Below are 25507 nucleotides of genomic sequence, written 5' to 3'. Positions count from 1 at the left end.
TTAATTATATCTTTAAAGTGAAAAATTAAGGCAAATATACAGTTATGGTGTGTATACTGAACTCAAAGTATGGTGAGTACTTTATTTTTCTTCTCAGAAATCAGTTAATGAAACACAGATGAATCTTTTTAAAATCAGTTTTATTTTCTTGTCATATAAACCCTGATCTTTTTCCAGTTATGCTTCTAGTTCAGAGAGCATAGCTCTGAAAACTGTGGCACAAACTGTTATAAGTGAGTGCAGTTCAACTGCTATGTCTACACGTTAGAGCTGATTTTGGCTCAAGGATTAAAGGCAGGTACTACTTCAGAGTATTACTCCTTCCGTTTTGCTTTAAAGACCATGCAGTCTGTAAGCATGCATAGTCACAGTTCCCAATATCTTTAAAAAATGAAGACTTTTTCCCTACTGCAATAAATACAGTTAGCATTATAGATAAGCCAGTTGTCCGCTTACACTATATTGGTGTCCATGCTGAAAGCGGCCAGTATCACTGTGATGCTTCCTGCTCTACCCGGGCTGCTTTGTGAACTGCACTGAAGTGTGAATCCCCGTCATGGAGCACACCTCAATTCTCGAGCTAAAGTATCAGTGTAAACACTTTGAGTTAACGTGTACGAGAGCTGGCTGAAACTCGAGCCTCAGCGAGTCACACTCGTTGTGCTGAACAGGATCACGTAATCTATCTAGAGTCCAACTAAAACTTCACCAGTACTTTTGAAATATTAACCTAGTGCTGTAAAGAAACCTTTTTTTTTAATCTACTTAAATATGAAGGAGAAATTATGGCCCTATTGAGGCAATTTAATATGGCTCATATTTTGCTTACAATGACAAAACAATAAAAGAAGAAAGGAGTAATCCTTTGAGTATTTTCTGTCTATTTTGTCTAGCTAATTGGTACTGCAAGGGCTGCCCTAATCATTCATTATTCTAATATAGTTGTAAATAAGTTGGTAGTTGCCATATGTGGAAGAGAATTGAAATGGAATAAACATGCATTTTTTTCCATAATAATCATTCTGAATGCTCATATCAGAATTTCTGAAGTTGCTTCAAACTATTTCTGTGTATAAAATAATAAATTGTTCTATGACTCAACCTTATTTCCTTCAGACTTTCAAAAATGTTGCCCTGGGTTGAAGTACTCAGCTGTCAAAATTCAGCTTGAAACGCAGATGTCTGCCAAAGCTGTCCTGTGAAAATGACCTATTTGTGACCACAGACACTTGCTATGAGCCGTGTCATTTGTTTGGGTTGGTCATGTCTGAAAGGTAATTTAAATTGCTTAAATACTTGCTTTTAATATTTATAACTGAAGAGTGCTAGGAAGATTGAAGTGTGGATAAGGAAGGGATGCAATACACACTGGAAAAAATTGGGTAGAGGTTTTGAGGATTCTTCCAGCTGAGGTCGACTTCAGCGATTCCTGTTCCCAAGGTCATTAGGGTCCCACGTCGCTGCTCTCCGGCAGGCCGGCCGAGGCGGTGGCTGGCTTCCAGAGAGTCTCGGGGAGGAGAAGCTGGCCAGCTCGGCCGGCGTCGCCCGCTCCGCTCAACAGCTGCTTCGCCAGCCGGGTGCCTCTGCCGCATCGGGGGAAGCCGGCCAATTCCACAACGTCTGCTGCCAGAAAAAAGAACTGGCAAATGGTACTCGAGGGGAACTTTTTGTGCCTACAAGTGCATATTCGATAGTCCTTGTGAGCAAAGGACTCTTCTGTGCGTGATCCTGAATACAGTAGTCTTTTGTACTCCAAAGTCTATGTATGGGAGTATGCTACTCATTAAGGCTTTTACAGAAAAGCCTTAGAAAATGGTTACTTGGTTTCTCATTTACTTTTAATTCATCGAAAACAACACTATAACCCTACCTATAGGCATTCTAAAAGAAGAGCCAAAGAACCAGCCCCCCCCGGGGGGCAGGGGGGTTGTTGGACAATGCCAGTTTGTGATTTTTTTTTTTTTTTTGAGGGAGTTTTGGCTGACAGCACTATTCACAATTCTCAGAGTTGAATACTTTTTTTTAGAACTAAGCTTATTTTATAAATTGTGGTGTGTAGTGGAAAAACATGATGTTTCAAGATAGTGCTAGGGGTTGTGTTTGTCTAGTTGCTTTGTCCAGTTCATGATGTGCATTATAAAAATGAACACGTGGCAAGAGTAAGGGGAGGCCATAAGAAGTGTAACAGGGAACCATACGCCAGGGTGTTGGTAATGTGAGGAAAAAATAAGCTATCGAAGGAGTTGCCTTCCGGCCATGGTTTTGTATAGATTGACCTGGACTGGGTCTGAAAAAGTGCGCTTGGGCATGGTGTACTGGTGAAATGCTTGTGGAAAAGAGCTTTGCAACCTGATGGCAATTTCATTTGAGTTCCTGCATTAAGTGTTCTTAGCTGTACTTGTCTCTGCTCCCTTTGGAGACATTAATTAGCTCTCTGCCATTCAAAGCTCGGGCACTGTATATAAACCCAGTACAGAAAAGCAAATGCTGTGTGGAGAATGGTGGGGGAAAAGGAAGCATTTCTTGTTTTTTTTTTCCTGGGATGGGGGATGGCCTCTTGACCAAGAGGCATTTTCATCCATGTTTCACACTAGAATACAGTTGTTTTATTATTTTAACCATGAAAAATATAATAAATGAAAGGTATAGCTTGTGTCACTGGGGGGACTTGTTGGTCAGATGGAACCATCTCGGAGGTGGGTCATGGATAGCAGGGGCTCGGTTTCCAGAATGTAACGTCCTATGCTAAGTCATTTAATTAAGAAAAAGTCCTATGATTTGAACCTTTAACTCTATAATCAACTCTCTAATCCGGCATTTAACAGGCCTCGGGAGGGAGAACATAATTTGAAGTATGTTCTTCGGATTCTTGTGTTAATCTTGAGTCAAATCTCAAATGCCTCTAAGTTTCAGGAGGACTTGAGCAAGAATAATGTACTTTATTATTATAAGCAGCAAATGAAGTCCTTCTAAAGTAGATTTTTTAAACTTCTGTTGTCTTCAAACTGTCACAAAAAAGTGCCCAGCGCACGTGTGCCTTAATTCTGCAGCTAAAGCTATGAAGCTGTACACGTTTGCAACATCTGGCCCTTTGGCTTTTTCTGCAGATAGCAGATGATCATCTTGGAGAATGCTGTAGATGCTTGCTCATGTACAAATTTTCTAGCGGTTTTATTGTCTGCTGTAAAAGTACTATCGGCATGCAGTATATTGGCCAGGCTTTTTTCCCCAGGAAACTCACTTTGGATAATTAATTGCTCTCTTCTATAAGTTTTATCAAGTGTAGGTGTGCATGAACCATCTTGTTCTCCATTGTTCTTGCTTTGATCGCTTCACTGAAATGTTCTTTGAGGCCTGCTCTTATTTGGGTTCATGGACCCTACATAAACACAGCAAACTGGTGTTTGCTGTCACATCTTCCAAACCGAATGATTGCCAGTGTCCCCAAGCACATATCCAGAGCATTGTGGTCTGACCATCTGTTGACCTTCCTCTAAATTGAACATATGTTTTTAAAACTAATAAACAAAATGGGTGACTTACAAATGTCAAGGATAAGGTGCCGCTTCCGGGGTGCGAGCCCAAGTATTTGCGTTTGACACGCAGATTTGATAGCATCAGATGGTGGCATTCGCCTTCTGCCCCAGGCCAGGGTAGGGCAGCTCTGCAGTTCCCGTGGTTTTTGCCGCGGGCCGTCACCTCGGCGTACAGTCTGCAGGCAGCGAAAACCGAAGCGCTGCTCGGGGTGCCGCCGCGGGCGCTTGCCCGGGAGCTCGGGCGCAGGGAGCAGCCGGGTGCTCCCCGGCCCTGCCCGCGAGCGCCGTCACCGCACTGCCGCTCGGGACCTCGCCTGCGGTTTCTTTATCTTCTCCCCCAAAACACTGGTTCGCCTTTCAGCGTGTGGTGAATGCAGCCTGTCTGGTGCTCGTGGTCATCGGTGTGGTGATAACTTCCCGCGTCAGCCAGGAGCGCGAGTGTGAAATCGCTAGCTGGATTTCCAGCTGGATTTTCCCTGGGGGGAGAGAGGGCATTGCTGTCTTTATTAACGTATTGACAAATTTATTGAACTCGGTTGTCTTCAGTCTTCTCCGTTTAATTAATGTAATTGATGCACAGAACAGCTAGGTAATATTCTGTGGCAAATATTCTAACTAGTCTGGTTATTAAAATGGAGTCTAATAAGCTGTTATTGGAAAAACTACTGCTGGTCCGGTTGCCAAAGTAAATGACTGTGAATGTTCAAATTTTCCTCCATCTAAATGTTTATTAAGCTGGATTTTTATTAAAACAGTTAAGGACAAAATATTGTAAAATATTACTATGTTAAATTAATGGTAACAAATAATAATGAAGTGCTAGCTTATTTTTAATGTAGAGAAAATGAAACAAGTAATGTTAATGTGTTATGTAAGATCCAGTAACTAGCAGCTGAGGTCAGTAAAGTTTAAGAAATAAAATGTGTAAATAACATCAACAGTATATGTTCAAAGGATGTAGAAAATATTTCTGACCTTTGTGGGTTTTTTTGTTTTTTTTGTTTTTTTTTAATCCCTATGGAATCTTTTCCCAAAAAGATGCCCTGGATTAGATAGTTTTTGGTGGATGATTTCATAAGTCTGGGTCAGGTCAGAAATACATGTCCAGTGAAGGAAGGAACACTGCTGTACCATCTAGTGAATCACGACATCTTCAGCTATAGAAAGGTGATTCTCTTCTCAAATAATGTATTACATTGCCCATTTATTAAGTAATGTTTGCAAAACATCTTACAGTGACAGATACGGCTTTATTTGCAGACCAGAAGATGTGCAGGCATTAATCACGTTCTGCTCGTAAGTGCTCACTCTTCATCCATCCTTCTGCTGGTGCCTATCGGCTATTTTATACCATCCGACGTACCCAAAGGTGCATGTCGCAGAATTTTTCCAGCTTTTTGCATTTCCTGCTCCATCATCCAAAGGATGAAGGAATGAATCTGAATAAATATTTTGTGCTTATACTATGTAACTGATAAGGAAAGGAGTATATATCATTTTAAAGCTAGCACTTAAAAACTTATCCTAATCCTGAAGAAATGTAATTGCTTTCCAAATACCTATTACTGTGTGATTCATTAACAATGTGTTGTTTTATTAAAGAGGACAGCAGATGTGACCTGATATCATGAAGCCCAGAAGAGTGATTTAGGCCAAAATATTGTACTTAGTCCTTGTCCATAACTGTTTCTAGGCTGTGTTCCAGGTACTCCTGCTGCTGCTTATAATTTGTGTCTGAAATAGTTCACTCTTGGCCTGCACCCTTCCTATGTGTTTTGACCTGTTGTTTAGTTCTGCTCAAGCCTGTAATTTCATAGACTTTCTTCAATATTTGTTCTCTATTCAAGGCACCTTCTGAAGCCTTCATGTGTAGGAGAATTTGGATTATTGTGTCTAGTGAAGTGCCTGGGGTAAAGATCCTCCACAGTTTTAGAGAATTATTCGAAGTGTTTTGCAGGCTTTGAGGTAGTTCCTTTCATCTTGATAGTAAAGGGACGTAAACAAAATCAGAAATTTAATCTCAAGTAAAATCTTGAAGCTTGAAATTCTACAAATTGCTTAAGAATATTTTGGTTTTTTTAAAAAGAATTTTAACTGGTATGCAGAGCTGTGAAGTCTGGGGTTGTCTAATACATCTTCTAAAGCTGCTTCTTGCCCTGGGAATTCGTTCTCGAGGGTGATGATGTTGCACAGCTACCGGGAATCAAGAGCTCTTTGAGTCGGGTATTTGGAGCTGATCGGTTCTTGTTGGACACTGAGAAGAGCCCTCAGCTGATGTAATACCTCTTGTGAAGTATTCCAAAAACAGATATAAGGAATGAAAAGATGGACATGAAACAGAAGAGTGACTCGTGGCTAGAGGCGCAGCATTATGGGATCGGGATTACCAGAAGTGAGTGTCACCGAGCAGCTCTCGTTCTGCAGAGCTCAGTGCTCAGAAGATGTGCTGGAAATAACAGCGACCTGTTTGGGTCATCCAAGTGCTCTTCCTGTCATCTTGCCCAAAGACTAGAGTAGGTTTGCAGTGTTCAGATGATTTTGCATATGTGGTTTGAGTGAACGTAAAGCTACTGTCACCTTCTGTGTTCTGGGAGTAATCCTGTCTGTGGGGCGTCACAAAATGCTGCTTCATGGAATTTAGTGGTTTAATTTTGCAGAACAATTTTTCTTGCATTGCTTTGTAAATATTTACTACGGGGTGGCCTTAGCGATTAAAAAAATGGTTACTTTAAAGTCCTGGTTTCTCTGCCAGAAACCGTGGAGTTTCTGGTAGTTAAATTTATAATGCTCTTAGGAGAAGTGTGTTAAACCTGAGATACCTAAGGAAACAGCAGTGCTACTTAGTGGCCTAAATGTGTACTACTTGGAGGGCTGTGCTGAAATGATAAGTACTGGCTGTGAATTTGTATTTCGTGGTATCGGTGGATATTTGAAAACAGTCCTCTGTTTCTGACAGCTGTCAGAAGAGAATATTTGGTAATCATTTAAAATAGCATGTTACCTGAACAGGTTAACGTCAGGATTTATCACATGCGGGCTAAGGAAATAGGATGTAACTTCCTTGCATTTGGATACAAAAAAAACAATAGCAGGTACTGTACTTGAGCACAGCATATCTATATATAATATCCTCCATCAGCACAAATTTCTACCAGTAGCTTGATTACGTGAAAACTTGGAGGCTGTTTTGTTAAGTTGATGGGATCACAGCGATACCGTACGCTCTTTCCTTTCTCGCTGAAGCACGGCTGTGTTTGCGACGGGCGCGTCGAAGGTGCTCGGATGCTGCTAGGCTGCTGTGCCAGCTGCTCCCCACCGCTATCCCCGCGGGGGAGAGATGCCCGATTCCCCGGGGCTCCTTCCGCTCCCCCTGCCCGCGTTCACTGCGGTGAGCGCGATGCGATAAAGCAGCTGAAATGAAAGGCAGAAAATGGGTGCACCCCTGTGTCAGGCCTGACGGCTTTAAAATAGCCTTGATTCAGAAAGGATTGGTTCTTTTGGTAGGCTTTATCCTTTCAGGGGAAGCTGTTTTGTGTAGCAGGAGGAAATGTGCATGGTTATTTAAAGCCTTTTTTTTTTTTTTTTTATTTTTTTTTTTTTTAGTGCAGTTCTTTAAAGTGTAGCTGTTTCTCGACTTAGGGCCGAAGTTGTTTAGCAGGTAACAGGCAGGCACGCTAATATATTGCGTGTGACTAGAGAAGGAAGTTACTGTGGGAGATCGCATCCATCCGGGTTCCCCCCGCAGAGCTGTGCTGCCAGGGCCGGCCGCGCTGGCACTGCCCCGGCGACGCGGGCGAGCGGGTCGGTCCAGCGGCCGCCGAGGTGGCGTTCGGCCGGGCCCCGCTCTGAGGGGCTGCGGGGGCTCCCGGGGAGCCGGGCAGAAGGTAACCGGGATCTAGTACGTGTGAATTTGGGGGGAGGAAGAGGGTTTCTAGGGAGAAGGGAATAGTTCTCAGTGAAACGGTAAATACAGCGCTGGCTTTGATGATAAATGAACAAACTTGGAGAAACGAAGGGAGCTAGCTTTGAAATGAACAGCTCGATGCTTTAAATGCAGAAGAGGCATGTGACTGGGCAACGTGGGGTTTTCTTAATGTAGGAAAGACTTTGGCTGTTTAGCTTAAAGTACCTTTAACTTGCCTCTGAAGCAAAGAGGCAAAATAGCAGGGAAGTGTTAGATTAAATAACTACTTCTATGTTAAGGGTAAATGGAGAGTATATAAGATGAAATAGATAAAATAGATAATTCATCAGGAAATGTGTAGCGAAGCTCAAAGCATGGGGTAAAGTTAATAAAGGAAAAAAGAGCGAGAACGTGTAGCTACCACTGAGCAGCAAACGTGCTGAGAGTTAGAAGATGCTGCCTAGTCGAGCTGGGAAGCATCTTCCCAAAAGAAATGGTAGAAAAAACATTCAGTGGCTGCAGGATACAGCTACATACATTTATAAAAAAAGATTTCAACATGTGGTAGACTGAAATACTGCACTCAATGACCTGGGAAATTTTTTGCAGTCCTTTCGCAGATGTTTGGCTTTGCGCTGTGCTTGTCGATGCCATCCCTGCCCGCCATCCCTGCCCGCCGCCGCTTCCCCGCGGGGCGGTGTGTGCCCTCAGGAGGACCAAAGTTACGGGGCAGGGTTTTACCCTCCCCTCGGTACCCGGAGAGTCACAGCATCTCTGGTATAGCTATGGGATTTTTATGGCTACTTTGAGAAGAGACGTTGTATAATAAACGCACAGACAACTGTTCTTATTGCCTGTTTCACTGTGCAAGTTCTAAATTTTCAGAAATTATTCACGGGCCTGTGTGGCAGAACGAATGAGTGAATTCGTGCGGGGCTTAGCCGATACTGCACGCTTTTCCAATAGGGTTTTCTTTAAGTTGTCTCGGGGCACTGGGTGCTCCTCTAAGCAGCAGAGCTGTCAGCTCCGTCTAGTTCCCTCTCTGGTAGCCTGGGGTCGTCCGTCCTGGGCAAAGCCACTCATTTAAAACTTTTAAGCATTATTTAAGGCATTAAAAATACCTCTTCTCAAGTTCAAGTAAGAAACATCAATGAAACGCTGTTTTGTATGTTATGTTTCAGGAACAAGAGGGTTAAATGTCCCTTTCGATGCCAGGGAAAGGGAGTGGAAGGGGAAGAGGGGAACGCCTCGTGTCGCACGGAGCAGTCGCTCGGTTGGTAACGCGATTAGTGACCCCCGCGCAGGGCAGCCGTCCCGTGCCGTGCCGCGTGCCCTGGTGGCCGACAGCGGGAGGGCACAGTTGTCGGTTATTTAACGGCGCTGACTTTCGGTGCGTGAAAGGGGGGCAGAGCAATTTGTCAAGCCGCTGGCGTGGGGCAGCCGAGCGTGCTTGGCTCTGGGGCGCCGGGCTGCAGCCCCCAGGGCAGGGTCGGCGGGGGGCCGGCAGCCCCGAGGCGGGCTGGGCAGGGAGGGCCCGCAGCGTTCTCCTGGTGCCAGCAGCGGGTTAATGTCCCTGAGGTCCAACAGCACTGATTAATTCCAATAGTACAGACCAGCTTTTCGGGCAGCAATAATAAGATCAAGTAGAAAAATGTCTCAAACTGCTGAATCCATTTAGAGGGAAATTTCTGAAGGAAAACCGGGAGATCTTTGAAGCAAAGGGTCAGGTCCTGGTCTGAAGTCCCCCATAAAGCACCGAAGGCAGGTGACGCTGGCAGCAAGCAGCGCGGCTGTTCCTCGTCACCCTGGCGAGAGCAGAGCTGGGTGTTGAAGGTTTTGTTTGGGAAGTTCTGCTTTCGGGGTCTGGAGGAGACTTGTCTGGCGATGGAGCTGAGTAGGTGGGTTGGGACCTCGTGGGGGCAGCGGGAGGGACGGGTGTGCTTTGTCCCGCAGGGCCGTGCTTGTGACTTCAACCACAAACCCGATTTATTCTCATTTTCCTGAATGAATAAATAGCTAAGCGTCTTAATCCAGTAGAGACCAACATGTATTGTAAATAGTAAACACAAGAATACAGTATAGGTTAACAAATGGTTTTGAACAGTAGTATATCCCAAAACATTAAATTCAGGCCTTCATTAAAAAAACAAACAGACTCTCTACTACTTGGCGGTTGTTTGTTTGTTTGTAAACACAGACACCTGGATGGTGCACGAAATCCCCCCCCCGCCGTGCGGTGCCCAAGCTGCAGTGGCTCTGCGGGAGCTCTGTGTGCTGCTCTTCGGCATTGCCTCGGTGACCTGCTCGTGTCTTACTGTAGAGCAAGGAACAGAAATTTGGGCAGAGGAAATGGATTTTCGGGAGCAGATGGTTCCCTGGCTGCACACGCAGGTTGCTAATGTGGGCAGGGCTCAGCAGGACTGAGCGCTTATTGCAATGAGCTGCCCCTGCCGAAACCCGCGGGAGCCCTTCCCAGTCGTTTCGGTGGCATCAGACTTCTTCTTTATGCTTAACACTTTCAGATGTGAAGTGATGACGCAAACTCCTTAGGATAACGATTCGGGCATCTCTTGCACCTCGATCCATCCCAGTGGTGTTGAGCGACATACTGCGCAGGTAATGATCCTGCGGAGCGGCCTTCACAGCGTCAAGGCAAGCCGCAGTCCTGGCTTTTCCAATACCTGTCCTACTTACCGCGTCCTTCATCTGGAGGAAAGGGAAGACTCTGTTCCGAGCTGAAAGCTGAGGCTGGATTGCCTGCGCAGTTACTAACTTCTTATTCTGAAGTTTTCAAACTACTGTAAAAACATTTTAAAGCATTCTGCTGAGAGACAAATGTGGGCAAATTTTATCATGCACTCGTTCATCGTGCCAAATTCATATTATTATGGGAAAATTGATGAAGGCAATGAACTAAAAATGTGTTGCCTCAAGCAACAGATTGAGCACATGCTTAACTAACATAAACTATGCAAGTAATGTTATCTTGAATAAAACAGTAAGTACGCTGATGAACTGAGAGCCAGATAGTGTTTTTTAGTTCTTTCTTGTGTCTGAACACATCAAACAAACTGCAAGCTTGAACCATATACAAGAAAAACAAACTGCTGTGCATTGTAAAAGCTTCATGACTAGAATACTGGCTAAAATGTACCTTTCAGTGGTGTTCATTACAGCAGGGGAAGGAATAGCTGTTGAATTACTAATGCATCTTTCATACATGAACAATCAATGCTGAAGGCTGCGTTTGGAGATACTGAGTTTTGGAGGCTGAGTTTTGGAGATACTTGGTATTGGAAGCAGATGTGGCGGATGCCCAAGTTAAACCTGCGTGGCTGCAGAATCCGGCGTGCCTGGAGCCGCTGGGAGCCCTTCTGGAGCGTAGGACTGGCAGGATCCAGAAAATGCATGTTTCTTGTGCAGCTTGCTTTTGCTTATTGATTTGCCTTTTCAGTCTTGTTGTTTTTCATGTCCCTCAAAACCGGGCTTTGGAAAAATTAAGTTACATGATTCACTGTTTCACAGGATTGGTACATTCACTTACCTGCCCAAAATTTTGCTTCCTTGCTCTGGGTGGTTATCGTCCTGAGAGCCCGCGAGTACCCGAACGCTAGTTTCGTTCTTGTTCATTCAGTCTGTGCACTGCACTCCCGTATGTCCATAGAAACTGGGTTTAAAAACAGAAGAATCAGACCAAGCTGAAAAGACTATTTGTGTATTCTGCCTTATACACTAGCAGCGATTAAGGTGCTTGACTTTATAAAAGGCTGGAAATCCGTTTTGTCATGGGACTCTACAGAAAAGTTTTATTTTCTTAGGGGCATTTGATCTATGAGATGTTTTGCTATTAGATGGTTTTGGCTGTGAAGTACAACTTTAAAATATGGAGACGCCTTTTAAAATAGTGGTATTTTTTTAAGTGCTTTGAACTTGGTGTCTGCTAAAAATGAAGTAGTACTTGAATCATGTAAAGTTTCTCTGGAAAAAGGGAAGGCAGCCTAAAGGTGTAATAGAAAAATACTTAAGCCTGTATTTCTTTTGATTATCTTGATTTGTGGAAAAGATGTTTAACTGGCAAGGTTAGCAGGTATGTTACAGTGTTGCAGTAGTGTTAATGTGTATTTACCGAGGTCTGGATGCTCAGTTAGCGAAGGCATGCCTGCTCCCTGCCATGAAAAGCCTGTGTGAGTAAGAGTGACAGGATCAGGCTCAAAACCTTTATTGTGAGCTCTAGAAACAAAACTGTTCAAGAATTGCTGTGTTGGACCAGAATCTGTGTGATTCACTCTTTCTGCTGCCTGGGGCAGCATCTCTTCAAGTGTGTGTTTACACAGACACAGCTTCCTTAAAACAGGTACCAGCTAAGCAGCTGCTGATGCAGTATCCGGGTGTAACAGGCTGATCCATGTGGGGCATGGAGAGTCTTTTCAGCGGTGGAAGGCTAAGTTTATTAGATAAAACTAAATGCACGTCGTCTAAACAAGATCCGTGTGTTGGTTTCCAGCATAGCAGGGGTTTGTGTGGCGGATGTGTGGGAGTGGGGTGGGCTTGCAAAGCTCGTTACTCAGCTTTGGGCAAACTACTCGCTGCAAGTGAGCACCTGATGGTATTGTGACAGAAGAAATCTGGTCATCTGCTAATCAGTTTTGACCAAAGACAGTTGGAATAATTCCTGCCTACACACTTTTTGTTTCCCAAAGTTATACAGTTTAGCGGCATCTCTGACAGTTCGTGCTTCTCTGCAGCCTGGGGAGCTTCCCGGGTCCCGCTGGGATACCTGGCACTTGGCTGGCCACCTGCGCGCTCCTCTGCTGGAAACATTACAACGGGCCGTGGAGCAGCAAGGAACTGAGCACTTGACCGTAGTAAATGAGCTGCCCTCGTCAACGTGCTTTGGTGTATATTTAACTTAATAATGTGAGCAGATGGTTGTTATATTGATTTATGTACCGAGGGAGGAAACGTGGCCATCTTCGTTATGTAAGAGCCAAGTGCTGGGCTTTGGAGGGGGGCAAGGAGCAGGAGAAGGGGCAGAAAAAGGAATGTTTGTCTTTTGGACAGTAGTCCACTGTGGACAGGAATAAAATAAAAGTGAGTTTGACTCATCGAGCCTGTAATATGGGTATTTCTCTGGAGATAGACACTTAGTGCACAAATATGATGCTGCTGAAATATCTGTGCTGTTGGAGGCGCTTAAAAAAAAAGCGTGGGGTGGGGGGAGACAGTAGCTTAGAGAATAGCAAGGCTTCTCACTCTGCCATTGCTATTGGTGATGAAAAGTCTTTCAAGGAAACTTTGAAGGGAAAAGATCATATTAAAGTAATAGTTCTACAGTAGTTTTCTGCAAAGAACAACTTTGCATAATTGTCACTGTATTTAATAAAGTATAACCTAATTCTATAAAATACTTGGCAGCAATCCTTGTTAGCTAAACTGGGGAAGCTGACAAATTGCTAATCTGGATCAAATAAAAGGAACAGTTTGAATTGGTTATTTATATTGTAATTTTCCCGTGACAAATACTATATACAGGCAAACATTCTCTGGAGCAGGAGCTTAATCTTGTATTTTGGTGCTTGTTTCTCCTAGCTGCTGATCAGCTTTGCTGTCTTATCAGTTTATGTCGTAGTATGTGACTATAAATTGACTTTGCAGTGAAGAGGGAATACAGTTCGTCTTCACAGATGCTGCTGTTACCATGGAGATAAAAGGACCAATGGCCTTTTTTTGGTTTGGACTGTACTACAGCGTTCATTGAGAGATGGTGAATTCTAAAACGCATCATTTGTTGCTTTTATATTTCAATCCAAATATCAAATGGGAAAGCATATTGTTTTTTCTTAGTGAAGAAGTTTAATAATAAATATAGGTTTGTGTTTTTTTCTGGAAGCCGAAAGCGAGCCCACCAGGGATGTAAAAACAGTGTGGCTGATTTATGCTTGCTAATCCTCCTCCCTGGGAAAAACCTTTTGGCTTTGCAAAATATAACCCTGTAGAGCCTTCAGGGTTTATCTGATGCAGTGTTTGATGCTGGTTACATCACCAGCTTACTTATCGGTGATGCTCCGCCGGGCTGAGCCTGAATGAGCATGCAAAAGCTGTGAATGTGATCTTTTTTTTTTTCCTTAAGAAAGACCATTTCTACCTCAGTGCGTGAAAGAAAATATAAATACCAAACCCACAACACGTTTGAGGATGGCTTGCAGAAGGTGTTATTTGTGAGTACCTTTTCCTTCTTCATCTGTCGTCGCGGCTCCGGTGTCTGTGTTGAGGACTCCAGGAGTGGGAGTAGTGATCAGTGTATTGTTTGGTACGTCTCCTTCCATGAACCATTTTTAGGGTGTTACCTTTTTGGCAGATGAATGATCTGTATATTGGAAATGCACAGATGATGACTGTGTTTAGACATATGGGTATTTAAATATTCAGCTTAATAAAAGTGAATGAGCTTCTAATAGGCAGTGAAAAAGAGATTCTTTATGGGGAGAAAAAAGGAAACTTTGTGTAGAAGCAGCAATGCAGAATGGTAGGAATTGTCTGTGATGTGTCAAGAATCTCTCCCATTTTGTATGAATGCTCTGTCATATTAAAATGTAAGCTGTCTTTTAAAAACATAAAAACCTATTCAAGGAAATAGACTAAAGTCTTAAGCAATAGAATATCAAGAAGGCAGAAATTTATTGCTGTGCTTTATGGTTGCTGTATGCATTTGCTGTAATCCTAAAGATGCATTAATTGCTCATGTTGTTTACTTGAACAGTTTCTCAAACATTATAGTGAGAACAGCTGGAGTTTAATATTTCATTCATTTAATGCAGTGCAGCAGCTCTCCGCGAGTTGTCACGTTTGGCAGAAGAGCTAAGTGTTTATCCACTTGTAGCCGGAGGTAAAACGATGCTGAAGTTTGTGTACGGCTTGTGACATTGCAGCATCAAAGTGTCTGCGGAAACCACAGCGCGAGGAGGTTTCATTCGGCTGAACTGTGGTTCCACATGGCTTTTACTCTGAGCCGTCTCGTAAACCGTGCTGCTGTGTCGTTCCCCTCCAGATAAAAAAAAAACGGAACAAAACAGACCCAAGTGTCCAGTGAAGCCATCCTCTCCCACCCACGCTCGCCAACAGCAGGGGTTCACTCCTAAGCCACGGCGGTTGGAAATGTCCGTTCCTGGTGTTTGCGTATCTGAGCTCACAAAGATCCTCTCCCTTTAGGGTTAAATCTCGTTTTGCCAGAGTACCCTGTGCTAAGCAGATGCCAATAATATGGTTGTCATCTGTAGCCTTTTTTCAGTCCTTTTAACAGTGCCTGCGAGGGTCCTAATCTCAGTAAACGTGCGTTGTGTTCGGTAGCGCTGTTCACACGCAGCCAGGGTAATTGCAGCAGGTGAGCAGAAACTGCCCGAGACGGGCCAGGAGCATCGCCGTCTGTCTGCTCCAGCGTTTCGTGTGGCAGCAACGGTGAAGCTGGAGTGTCGTAAAATTAGAACAAGCTTGGGACTGCACCACGGGAAGTCCCAATCCAAAAAGTCCACTCGGAAAACAGGTTGTGGCCTTCCAGTGTGTGTGGAGAGGCTGTGGAAACGCTGCCGTAGGCTTAGGCGAGAGAGGGAAGATGTGTGCGAGCCTCCATTTTCCTTTGAGTCCCGGGATTTGGGGATGTCAGTGCCGTCAGCAGGGGACGGGAGCTGTTACGGTGCGTGGCTTGCGGTGTTAAAGAGCATTTCATCCCAGAGGTTACTTACTTTGACGGTGATGTTGCAGTCTCACTTGCAGAACCATCTTGTACTGTATTTTCTCCTGTTGCTGCTTACGTGTTCAGCATCTTTACGTGCCTCAGCACACTGCTGTGGGAAGCAAGCTGTGAAGCATGACGTCTCCTGTAATTCTGTATTTTAACTCATCCTTAGGACGGTAGATGCTAATAGTAGAAATGAAGAAAAATGTGAGTCTAGTTTTCTAGAGCTGTTTCTCTGGAATATATATTAAAAGTCTCCATGTTCTTTAAGACTGATCTGTTCTGAACGGTAATAACATGTTAAATAGTCTGCTACACCAGCTCTTTGGTGTATGAGTTAGCTTTGGGACTAAAACGTAAGCAAATACTATAACTGCGTGCGAATCCTGCTAACGGATGCACAGCCCTTAGCTTTGCCGAGGAGGTTCACGGTTTCGGATGCGAGATGCAAACAGCTGGATCGCTTCATAACCTTTTGAAAACAGAAACAATGCCAAGCTCTTCAGATTAGCGAAAGCATTGTTTTTCCAGCTCCTGTGCTGAATGCGACATATGTCACTGTACCGTTGCTCTAATAGGATTTGCCTTACTGTAAATCTCTTATATGCTATTTCTTTTTTATTTCATTCCTTGCACATTACTCCTTCTCCCCTTTCATGGGTTTCAAATCCAGTGTATGTAAATGTGGCTATTTAGGTTTCCCTTTATACTTTTTACTAGGATTAACACTTTGTGAAATCATGAAAGTGGCTGTGTTATGTCTGTGGTGAGAGTTGTAGTTTCCTGAAATTGAGACCTATTTTAATGATGAAAGAAATGTAGAAAAGATGCAGTGAATCCATCTGTTTTCTCATTTTATCTAAAACACTTTTTTCCTTCTGTCATTTGCAGTTCCGTGTCTCTTTGCTCTGTTTTATTTCAGGTTTCTTAATAAGACTTAATCAAAAGGGAAATAATGTTCCTAATTAGAAGTGCCTACATATTAAAAATCTTAATTAATTTCACCCTAGTTACAGCTAACCCACTACTGGAGACTTTTTACAAACTGTGCGTAGGTCAGGATGTAAAATAGGCAAGAGGCGATTCTTTTTATAGGCAGTACTTCATTTTCTTGAAACAGTAAGTTTTGAACAACAATTTTGAAAATAATCATCTATAATGTTAATAAGCATTATGTGTTCTAGAATGGGACACAAATAACTGATGTCTCAGTATGTTTTGAAGGTACTGATCATCATTTCCTAAGAAGAGATGATAATTATTTTAAGGCCATTTTGGTGGAGTAGAGGTCAGCGAAAGCCTGGCTGGTCGTTCTCTTGAAAAATTCAGCTGGGGACACCTGAGCTGGAAATACAGAAAGGGTAGTGTTATTCAAAAGGACTATATTGGTTTCCATGTATATTTGTAACATGCATAAATGCTGATATTTAATCATTTTGATGGCATAATTTTGGTTTGTATTCATGAGCAAGATTGTGTGGTGTGTACTCCATCCTCCACGTGCAGAGCTCCTGGAACGTCAGGGTTTGCTGAACATCCTCAGTATTCAGTGAAATTGCCTCCCCTTTCTAATTTTCATTAGGAAAAAATCCTAGGTCATAATGCAAATCTAAACCATGGCTTTGCTACTGTGTGATGTTTGGGGGGTTGGTTTGTTTTGCTGTTTGATTGCAAGCTGCGCTGCAGGGTACTTGTATTGCCACTTACTTGCCATGAGGCATCTTGTTACCTTCCTGCGAGCTGGTGGCCTGGAAGCTGTGCACAGAGAGCCATTTTGTTGAAAGAAAACAATAGAAATAAAATCCTGGAAAAGGTATTAGATGTCTATAGTCAACTGTTTGGGATCTCTAAGCATTTATTTGTTTATTTATTTGCCATAGAAACTTCAGTACTTGCACATAACAAAGACCTACATAAAATACGTTTACATGTAGAGGGCAATAGAAAGGCTACTGGAAATATCTTATTAGCGAAAAAGTAGTTCTACAAATTCTCTAGTGCAGTCGTTAATATTGATTTACTCAGCCCATTTTTCAGAGCTCTCTCTTCGCATTGAGATCTCTTTCGTAGTGTCTGAAGATCCCTTCCAAGTAGATATGAGCTCCAAGGTTGTTTTCCATATGCAACTATAAAAGCAATAATAGCATTTAATTTCATTATTTGCCATTCAAAAAAGTATGTGTGTCTGGGATATACTGTAATTAATTAGAGCACTCTAAAATAACCATAATATTTGCTATCTGCCACCACAGCCTTTCCTTGGCGTATTTGGCTGCAGGTTGCTGGACATAAAATAGGATGAAGTTTAATAAAAATGGAAAAAAAAGTTCTTTTAGTGCTACTTCAAAAGCCAAAACACTGTCATGTGTATTTTGGGTGAAGATCTGAGTAGCGAAAGGAAGATCTTTGCCAGAACAGTAGGAATTTGTCCTTGTACGCGCGAGTGGATCATCCGCTAAGAAGGTCATGTCTCTGCGGACATCTCTGCAGACAGCTGTGATCAAACTTGGATTATGAGGGGTTTAGCTGCCGTATAAAGCTATCTGCTGTTTTCACTGGGACAAATTTCTGCATAGGAAGCTGTCTTCTGGACACAGTGCGTTTTTCTGCAGGTGCCTCTAGCGTGATTAACAGCACCTTGATAAGCAGAGTTTGAGCTGGAGTCGGTGCGAGTCTGTGTTACTGTGACTGGTATCGCTGGTTGTTCAGATGGAGGTCATTTTGATCCCATTTCAAATATTTCTTACAGCAATAATTAAATTTATTTAAGCAACAGCAGGACAGACTTTACCAGTTTAATCTATAGTCTTTTCTCATCTCAGCTGTAGCTGTAACTCTGGATTGAAGTGAGGGAAAAAAAATCAGCTTGTAAAATAATGTGATTCTTCATCAGGTTCAAACACTGAGAGGTGCAAGTGTTCCCTTCACCTGTGGGCAGGAATCCAGGCAAACGGATCACTGATGCTGAAGCGAATGGGTTTGTATATGTCGCTGAAGTGAGTGGGTCTGTGTAGGGAGGGACCGATCTCCCACTTCGGCTCTTTACGGGGCAGTCTAAACGCGGATCCGTGTTAGCTAGCACCAGGGGTATGGACTGCGTGACGCAGTAGAGCAGGCGGTGCCGATACCAATTTTTGGTAATACTTGCCCATCTTGTTAGAATACTGCACCTTGTTTAAAAAGAAAAGAAAAAAAAAGTGCCAGGAGAGAAGACAGACTTTGGGCAGATGGAGGTGAACAGCTTGCTAATTTATGCCAAGTGATTCAAAGCACCTCAGAAAAACACATACCAAGTAACAGCTTTGGAAAAATGTAGTAGCTGAGGTAAACATACCTAACGAACTCCTGTCGTCAGCCTAATAATCATCACCCTCATAAAAACATCGTTTCTCCCAGAGGTGGGCCTGTGCTAGCACAGTTTTACCAAGTGTCCGCGAGACAGCAGTCTCTCCGGGTTGGAAGCTGGAGAACCGTGTTAGAAAGAGCTTCCACGGTACCGCTGGTTTGATAACACTGTTAACCTACTTACTGTTTTATGCACATTTAAAGGACGTCAAACAGGAAAAAATGTTTGCGCGGTTGGATATCCCGTCCTGGTCGACGTACCTGTGCTCCGGGGCGCTGGGCAGCCGACCGTGCCGCCGGCGGGCAGCCTTGGCCGGAGGAGGTGGGCGCCGCGCCGGCCGGGAGCCTGCCCTGGTGCTGGGAGCGTGGGGACGGCTGCCATCCCCCGGGGCGACGTTCGGGAGCCGGGAAGAGGCTAGGCCATCAAAGCCGGAGCAGGTAGCCGAGCGTTCTTCCGCTTTGCTTTAAAACCACAATTGAGAGATTCGGTTACTGAGTTTAGAGGCTTGTCAGTGATTGTAGGAGAAAATGAAAAAATAATCATGTAAAGCTACAGCTACAGGTTATCTGGGTTTTTTTGTGTCGATCTAAGCAAGACTCTAGCACCAAAAGAATTTTTAGAAAGACTGTTTCTGTGCAGTTGATGAATATGAGAATATTCTTAAAATGGGTGCTGCTTCATAGCAAACATAATGGGAATTTATACTGCGGTGAAAGGAGGAGTTGGAACTGCTTGGGGTCTGCAGACCAACTTTGTAGCTTCTGCTTGTCTCCTACTGTCTCTAGTAGCCTGAGCGAGAAGTGATTTCAACATCTTATTTTGGATTTGGTTCTGGATTTACTGTTTGAATAGCCTGTTCTCAAAAGATTTCTTTTTTAATTGACAAGTGGTTACCTGTTCCTGTGCTTGTTGAGTGGGAGGTGTCTCTTGGGGGACCTGAAAGAAGCTTGTGCCGGAAGGGGAGAAGTGCAAAGCGTCCAGCTGCTCTGGCACATCACAACGGTGTTTTGGAAACTCCAATTACCAGAAGCAGCACTGGTCAATTTAGGCGTTCTCCCTTGAGTCTGTGCTCTAGTCTTTAATAGAGCTTTGAAGACTGGAGGTCTTAAAAAGTGCACTTAATAGAGCCAAGCATCTCTGATACTGCAAACGGTCTGAGGGGAAGTGATTACTTCTCTCCCAGATTATTTAAATGTATTTTTTATTTTATGTTGGATGCAAACGTATGCTGAAAGTGGACTGAAATGGCTCCATGGCTGTAAAACATCTCGCTGTATAGTTTAAAAACTTTTGGGGAAATTTTTTTGATATATTCTAGAGGAGAAAATAAATGCAAGTCCTAATGCACAAGGTGAGTGAAGGCATAAAATGCCAAGTACTGATCTTAGGTGGCACCAGCAGAAGGTGGATTTGCCCTCAGTGTAAGTAACATGCTGAAAGAGGCCGTGGTCCTGAGCCTCATCTGTTACCAGGCTGTTTGGCATCAGTCAGCAGGATCTGGAGAAACCAAAATACTGAGTCAAGGTATTCCTGAATTTTGAAGTTTGGACCAGAGTCTGAACCTCCTGCTTGCTTCTGTAACAAGTTGGATCAAGAGCCTCTCTGAAGCCCCAAAGAAATGGCCGAGATCTCCCTTTGCGTGTTGAACGTGCACCTGCAATGTTCCTGGGGGAACACGGGAAGGGTACGTGGTGACTTAACCACCCACCGGCAGCTGCACCTTGGGAGCCGTTTCCCCTGCTCCGTTCCTGCGCCCGCGGCACGGCCGCGTGCCGGTGTAGTTACCACTTGACAAACCTGTAGCACCTCTCACTTGCTGTCAAGGTGGCTGGAGTTTTGCATTTCTACTGCACCTTCGAAAGGAAACTCGGAGCAGTTGACCTGCTGAGCAGCCTTGTGCGATAGGTGAGTATTAAGCTCCGTTACAGACGAGGACGCCGAGGTGATGGTTTTCCTCGTGGTTTGGCGTGCTGGAGGGCAGGCAAGCCGCAGCGGGGCGCGCTGCAGAGGACATGGCCTGCCGAGAGCAGAAATGCGTGTGACGAAGGGCTGGGGTGAGAGGGAGGTCGGGGCCACCCGCATACTTATTTCCTCCTTTTGCTTCTGCTGAAAGACATGAGGCACTCGCAAAGCCGGGAGCAGTGGTCTTGGCAGCGTGAGTGGTCTCTCCCCCACGCGAGGCTTTTTCACCTTGCCATGTGCACTTATAATGTGCTGCTCTGGTCCGTGAAGCGTGTGGAGCACTTTGTGTGACCGTCGTGTGTTTTCCTTGTCAGAAAATACCAGTTTTACATGTTTGTACTGCTTTTATCATGGTCCATTCATATTTTTTCAGCAACATTGTCCATCTTCCTTCTGAATTGCTGTACCCCCCTTGCAGGGGGGACGCTACCTGGTAGCTTTGCCCTGCGAGGCCGTAGCAGGGCTCGTCCCGCGCCGGGCGCCCGCCACGCGTGCCCCGCGCCTGAGCTGCGCCCCGCTGCCGCTGCCCGAGGGCCAGGCGCTGCGCGGGAACAAACTTTCTGGCACAGAAAAGCTGACTCGTCTTGGCCTGGCGGCTGCAGGCACCCGAAATCAGAAGAGGCTGCCCCCCATTTGGTGTTTTGGGGGGGTTTTTGCAGGGGAGAGAGTGGGGCTGAGAGGTGACGGATTAGCAGCTGACTCCTTCCTTCAGAAAGACTGAGGTTTGGGGCTTAGCCGCTCCGTGGGATTGAGGAGCGAATGAGCTCGTGGGCTTCACTCTTCGCCACAAGGATCCCAAAGAAGCAAAATCAGTCGCCTGAAATGTTCGTCAAAATGCTGAGCAAAAGCTGAGAGAGACACTGTGTGTGTATACGTACCCGCATGTGCGTTCTCTGTTAAATAGTCAGTATTGGGGCTTGAAGAAAGAGTATCAGTTTAATGGATACTTCTTCCATATGTGCATACTCTAAGAGTTAGGAAATAGTGATTTAGTTTTTTGGAGTCTTTTCTAAAGTGCTGTGTTTTAGGGAATTTGATCGTGGAGGGTGTTGCTGTGCTAACCCTTGCTTAGTGTTTCCTGGCACAAACGTCAAAAATGCTGAGAAACGTCCTGTACGTTGCTTGCAGCTTGTCTAAGCTTTACTTCAGATGCAATACCTTGTCTTGTTTGGTAACTCTTGTATGTGATTCTTAGTTTAGTTTAGTTTAACTTTTAATTAATGCAAACATAATGTGAGATGCAGAATACCTTTTTCTGTTGTAAAACTTTTTTTATTTTTCCATGTTGTGAACAAATGGCCATAATTAAATTAATAGTGCATGCTGCAGAATGTTGTTTAAAGCTTAGAGATCCTTTCAAATTTTTAAGCAGCATATCGCGATATATTTACAATCATTGGGCCTGAAGAAAGCTTATGCTCATATTCATCCCGTTATCTGTTCTCATGTTTAAGCACTGTTTGTAATTCCATTAGCAAAGAAGCAGCCTGACTGGTGCAGAGTAACTTGCAAGTCTGAGATTTTGTTTCTATAGGAATTTTAACCCTCAACCTTTATCTTTGCCTCTGTTCCACATGGCAAGGCAAAAACAGAATCTTAAATTGGCTTTTTATTTTAATCTTGCAACAAAAGTTTGATTCTTTGTTGCAACAGTCCATCATCGTCATTCTTGATGCATATATTTAAAGTATGGGACTATTTCCCTCTTTATTTCCTGGGAATCAGAATTGACTGCTGTACATCAAATCTCATTCAAATTCATGGAGAGTTTCAGATATATCTATTATCACCTGCCTTTCCCTAAAAAGCCCATTTCTAAACAGTTGGTGTTTTGACTCTGTGTTTTTCCTTGTGTCGTAGGTCTTTAAATACTCTGCACCAGTTTTGCTGTCCAGCTCCATTGTACCATACCCAGCTAGCTGTCCCTGCCACACACTCAGAGTACAGGTAAGAGTAGATATGGTCCACCCACTTTCTATTTTTGAAGACAGATCTGACATTATCATTTGACATAAGAAAAGGAATAGTGGATTGAGTTAAAAACTAGTATTAGAAAAACATATCAAACCAATTTTTAACTTTATGTAGGATAGTTCTATTTGCTTCTCTCAAGCACTGTTGATTTATACAGTAAAATTAATGTGCTTTAAGAAGCAAATCCCCCTAGACTCTTTGAAAGGTAGGAATGAGCTAATTGTAGATTTAGTTCTCATCATCAACATATTAAGGCACATAAATTATGTAAAAATTTAAATAAGATATTGATGTTGTTCTGAGCAATACTTTTTTTTTTTTTTTAAACCCCTGAATACTTCATGACAGTACATGAGGTAAGCCACATATATGGTTCTCCCAGGGTTAAAGCCATGGACCTGTAAAAGCTGAACAACACTGCCTTTTGGTTTTGGAAGTAGGGGAATTTATTTATAAATGAGAAGCCCTCAGTGCTGAGCAGAATCAGTCCTACATATATCAAAAATATACAGTATCCAGGTAATAATACTTCATTTAACATAGGTGTCTTTATTGAGTATGTGTTTTACAAGCTCTCTTCGATCAAATGTGGACAGCAGTTTTTATGTATCTTATACATCTATGCATCATTTTCATTGCCAGAGCATTTACTGCGAGTCTTTTTATAGACGCATCGAAAGACAGGTAACTGATGTAATTGGACATGTGAAAACTTAAGGAAGTGTGCATAGCATGAACAAGCTACGCTGTCTTTTACTTTTACGTTTACTATTAGTGAATAATTGGGTGAAAATTGCCAGCTCATGAATGATATTAATATTGAAATATTGGAAGTCTGGTGCTGAAAGATCAACTCGCTTTGCATTGGTAATAATGAAAAACAAAAACCAACACTGAATCCTAGATCTGTAAACGCATGAATGTACATTCTCAGTTCTTAATCTGCCATGTCTCAGTCACCTTTAACCATGTGTGTGTTTATTCATCCTGTTTTACATTACAACATCTATTTGCCTTTGTATGTTGTTTTTTCTTCCATCAGACCTCTGCAGTTTGTCTTTGGTAGCAAATCCATAGCCTACCTGGAAGGCAGCTTGGTATTCCTTCAGTGAGGAGCAGGGGCCCCCCATTTGCTTTTTAATGAGGCTTTTGTTTTCCTCTGTCCTTAGTTTATATTGCCTTAATTTTAAGGATTTGTTAAGAGAACTTCCTGTGGGGATGTTGACATAAATGAGAAAACTACAGAACTCTTTCTTGAATGTTTCAATATCTTGCTCCATGTGGGTTATTACTTGTCTCTGCAAGAATATTATTATGGCTTTGAAATTAGAATTTATACCAGCGTAACTTCATGCTTAAGAAATCTCAAACTTTTCTAGCTTAGTTCTTCTGTGTTTGTATCTTTGTGCAGGAAGAAAATAAATGCCATAGGTGTGGTTGGATCTTTAAAGCATATACATTTTTAGAGTACTAATGCATGAAGAGCACAAAATGTAGATCCTGACAGTGCCCAGTATATGCCGTAAGACTCTTAGCTTTTTGTTTAAGGACTGGGATATGTGAAGAAACCCATTGCTGACCTTGTTTGCTCTCAAGGAAGTTTAGGTCTCAAACTTTTCAAATTTTATGTATGTATGTATATATACACACATATACGGACCCACACATACTTATATGTGTGTGTGTAGAGTATAACTCTACACACTCAACCATAACTCAGAATCAACGGAGATCTGGAAATTTTCGGCAGTTCGTACGAGGAAGGAGCATTGCCCATGTTCGGCTAATGGGAAACGAATTGCTCAGTGGGTCAGTCGGTTGCTGGCTGCCAGAAGAGCGAGCGTGGTCTGCTGCTCCTCCTCCTCCTCTGCTTGTTCGCCAGCCTACGTCTGCCAGAAGCGCATGACCTGTGCGAACCCTCAGCCTCATTATGAGATTAGACAAGGCGAGTTTGGGGATTAGATGCAGCTTTCTTCTCTTACTTGTGTCCCCACAGCAGTTACCTGGGTGTAAGAGGAGATTTTTGCGGAGGGTGCAGCGAGGTGGCGGCGTGCCCGTGCGGCGCGGGTGGCCGGCCGGGCAGGGCTGTCAGCGAGGGGTTGGGGGAAGCAGGTCTGCCCTCGTGTCGGCACTTGTGCAACCGCCCCGGCACGTGGCCAGCTTCCGCCTCCCGGGAGCAGAAGGGCATCGGGGCACTGGGGCACGGCTGGTGGAGGGCCACCGCGATGGCCGGGGCTGGAGCGGGTGACCCATGAGGAGAGGCTCGGGGCTCCCGTGTGCCGCCTTCAGCTGCGCAGACGGGGCGCATAGACAAGGAGGGGGCACGGCCAGGGCAAGAGGCAACAAAGAAGCGCGGGCAGGCCGGTTCCAATTAGATACAGGGAGAAAGCCTTTCACCACGAGGGCAGTCAAACACCGCAGCGGGGGTCAGGAGGGGAGGTGCTATCTCCAGCTTTGGCAATACTGAAAGCTCAGCTGGACACGGCCCTGAGCAGCCTGATGCCGTTGGTCCTGCTTTGAGCAGGGGGCTGGACTGGAGACTTCCAGAAGTCCCTGCTGACATAAATTACTCCGTGATCCAGAAGGACTCTGTCCATAGGAGGAGGAAAAAAAGAGATGAAATTTTTTCTTCTTTGGGCTGTAAAATGTAGTTTCATCTTATACAGTGATGTTAATAATATCCCAGATAATATCTCATGCGTGAACATGATGATGTTTTAGAGCCAAACTGCTGCAGTCATCTTCATGTCAGGCTTACCCGTGAGTTACGTGTCTGAGGCGGTTGTATCCAAACTGATTCTTACAGCTTGACAACGCTGTGTCAGTCATCTCAGTCGAGTACAAATTCTGCACTTGTCTCTCTAAATGGCCTGTATTTGGGAATGCTGTTGCTGTGAATGAAAGTTAGCTACTAGAGGGCTAACAAGATTGAGCTCTGCATTTCCATATACATTTAATGACATTAAATTTAGCTTTTAGTCCTTCTATTTATCAGTTTATAAATAGAAATAAATAAAAACAAGGCAAACAGAAATGGATGCTCCATTCTTACT

The 25507-nt window shown here is 43.8% G+C and overlaps 1 protein-coding gene across 9 annotated transcripts in view; it reads left to right on the top strand.

Annotated features, from left to right (window-relative positions):
- The window catches only part of IQSEC1 (IQ motif and Sec7 domain ArfGEF 1), a 340763-nt gene that overhangs the window by 138197 nt on the left and 177059 nt on the right, over positions 1–25507 (top strand). For 5 of the 9 annotated variants that reach the window (XM_064518855.1, XM_064518856.1, XM_026099533.2 and 2 more), the window contains one exon: positions 22341–22427. The exons of 3 other annotated variants lie outside the window; for them this stretch is intronic. In XM_064518855.1, coding sequence (XP_064374925.1) covers positions 22341–22427 — 87 coding nt within the window. Of the gene's footprint in view, positions 1–13620; positions 13659–22340; positions 22428–25507 lie in introns of those variants that run through there. One more of the 9 variants, XM_064518864.1, reaches the window with a different exon arrangement.

Source organism: Dromaius novaehollandiae, chromosome 12 (assembly GCF_036370855.1).
Source record: "Dromaius novaehollandiae isolate bDroNov1 chromosome 12, bDroNov1.hap1, whole genome shotgun sequence".
NCBI classification, from domain to species: domain Eukaryota; kingdom Metazoa; phylum Chordata; class Aves; order Casuariiformes; family Dromaiidae; genus Dromaius; species Dromaius novaehollandiae.
The sequence above is the reverse complement of the archived record's forward strand: the minus strand, read 5'-3'. Positions and strand labels throughout refer to the sequence as shown.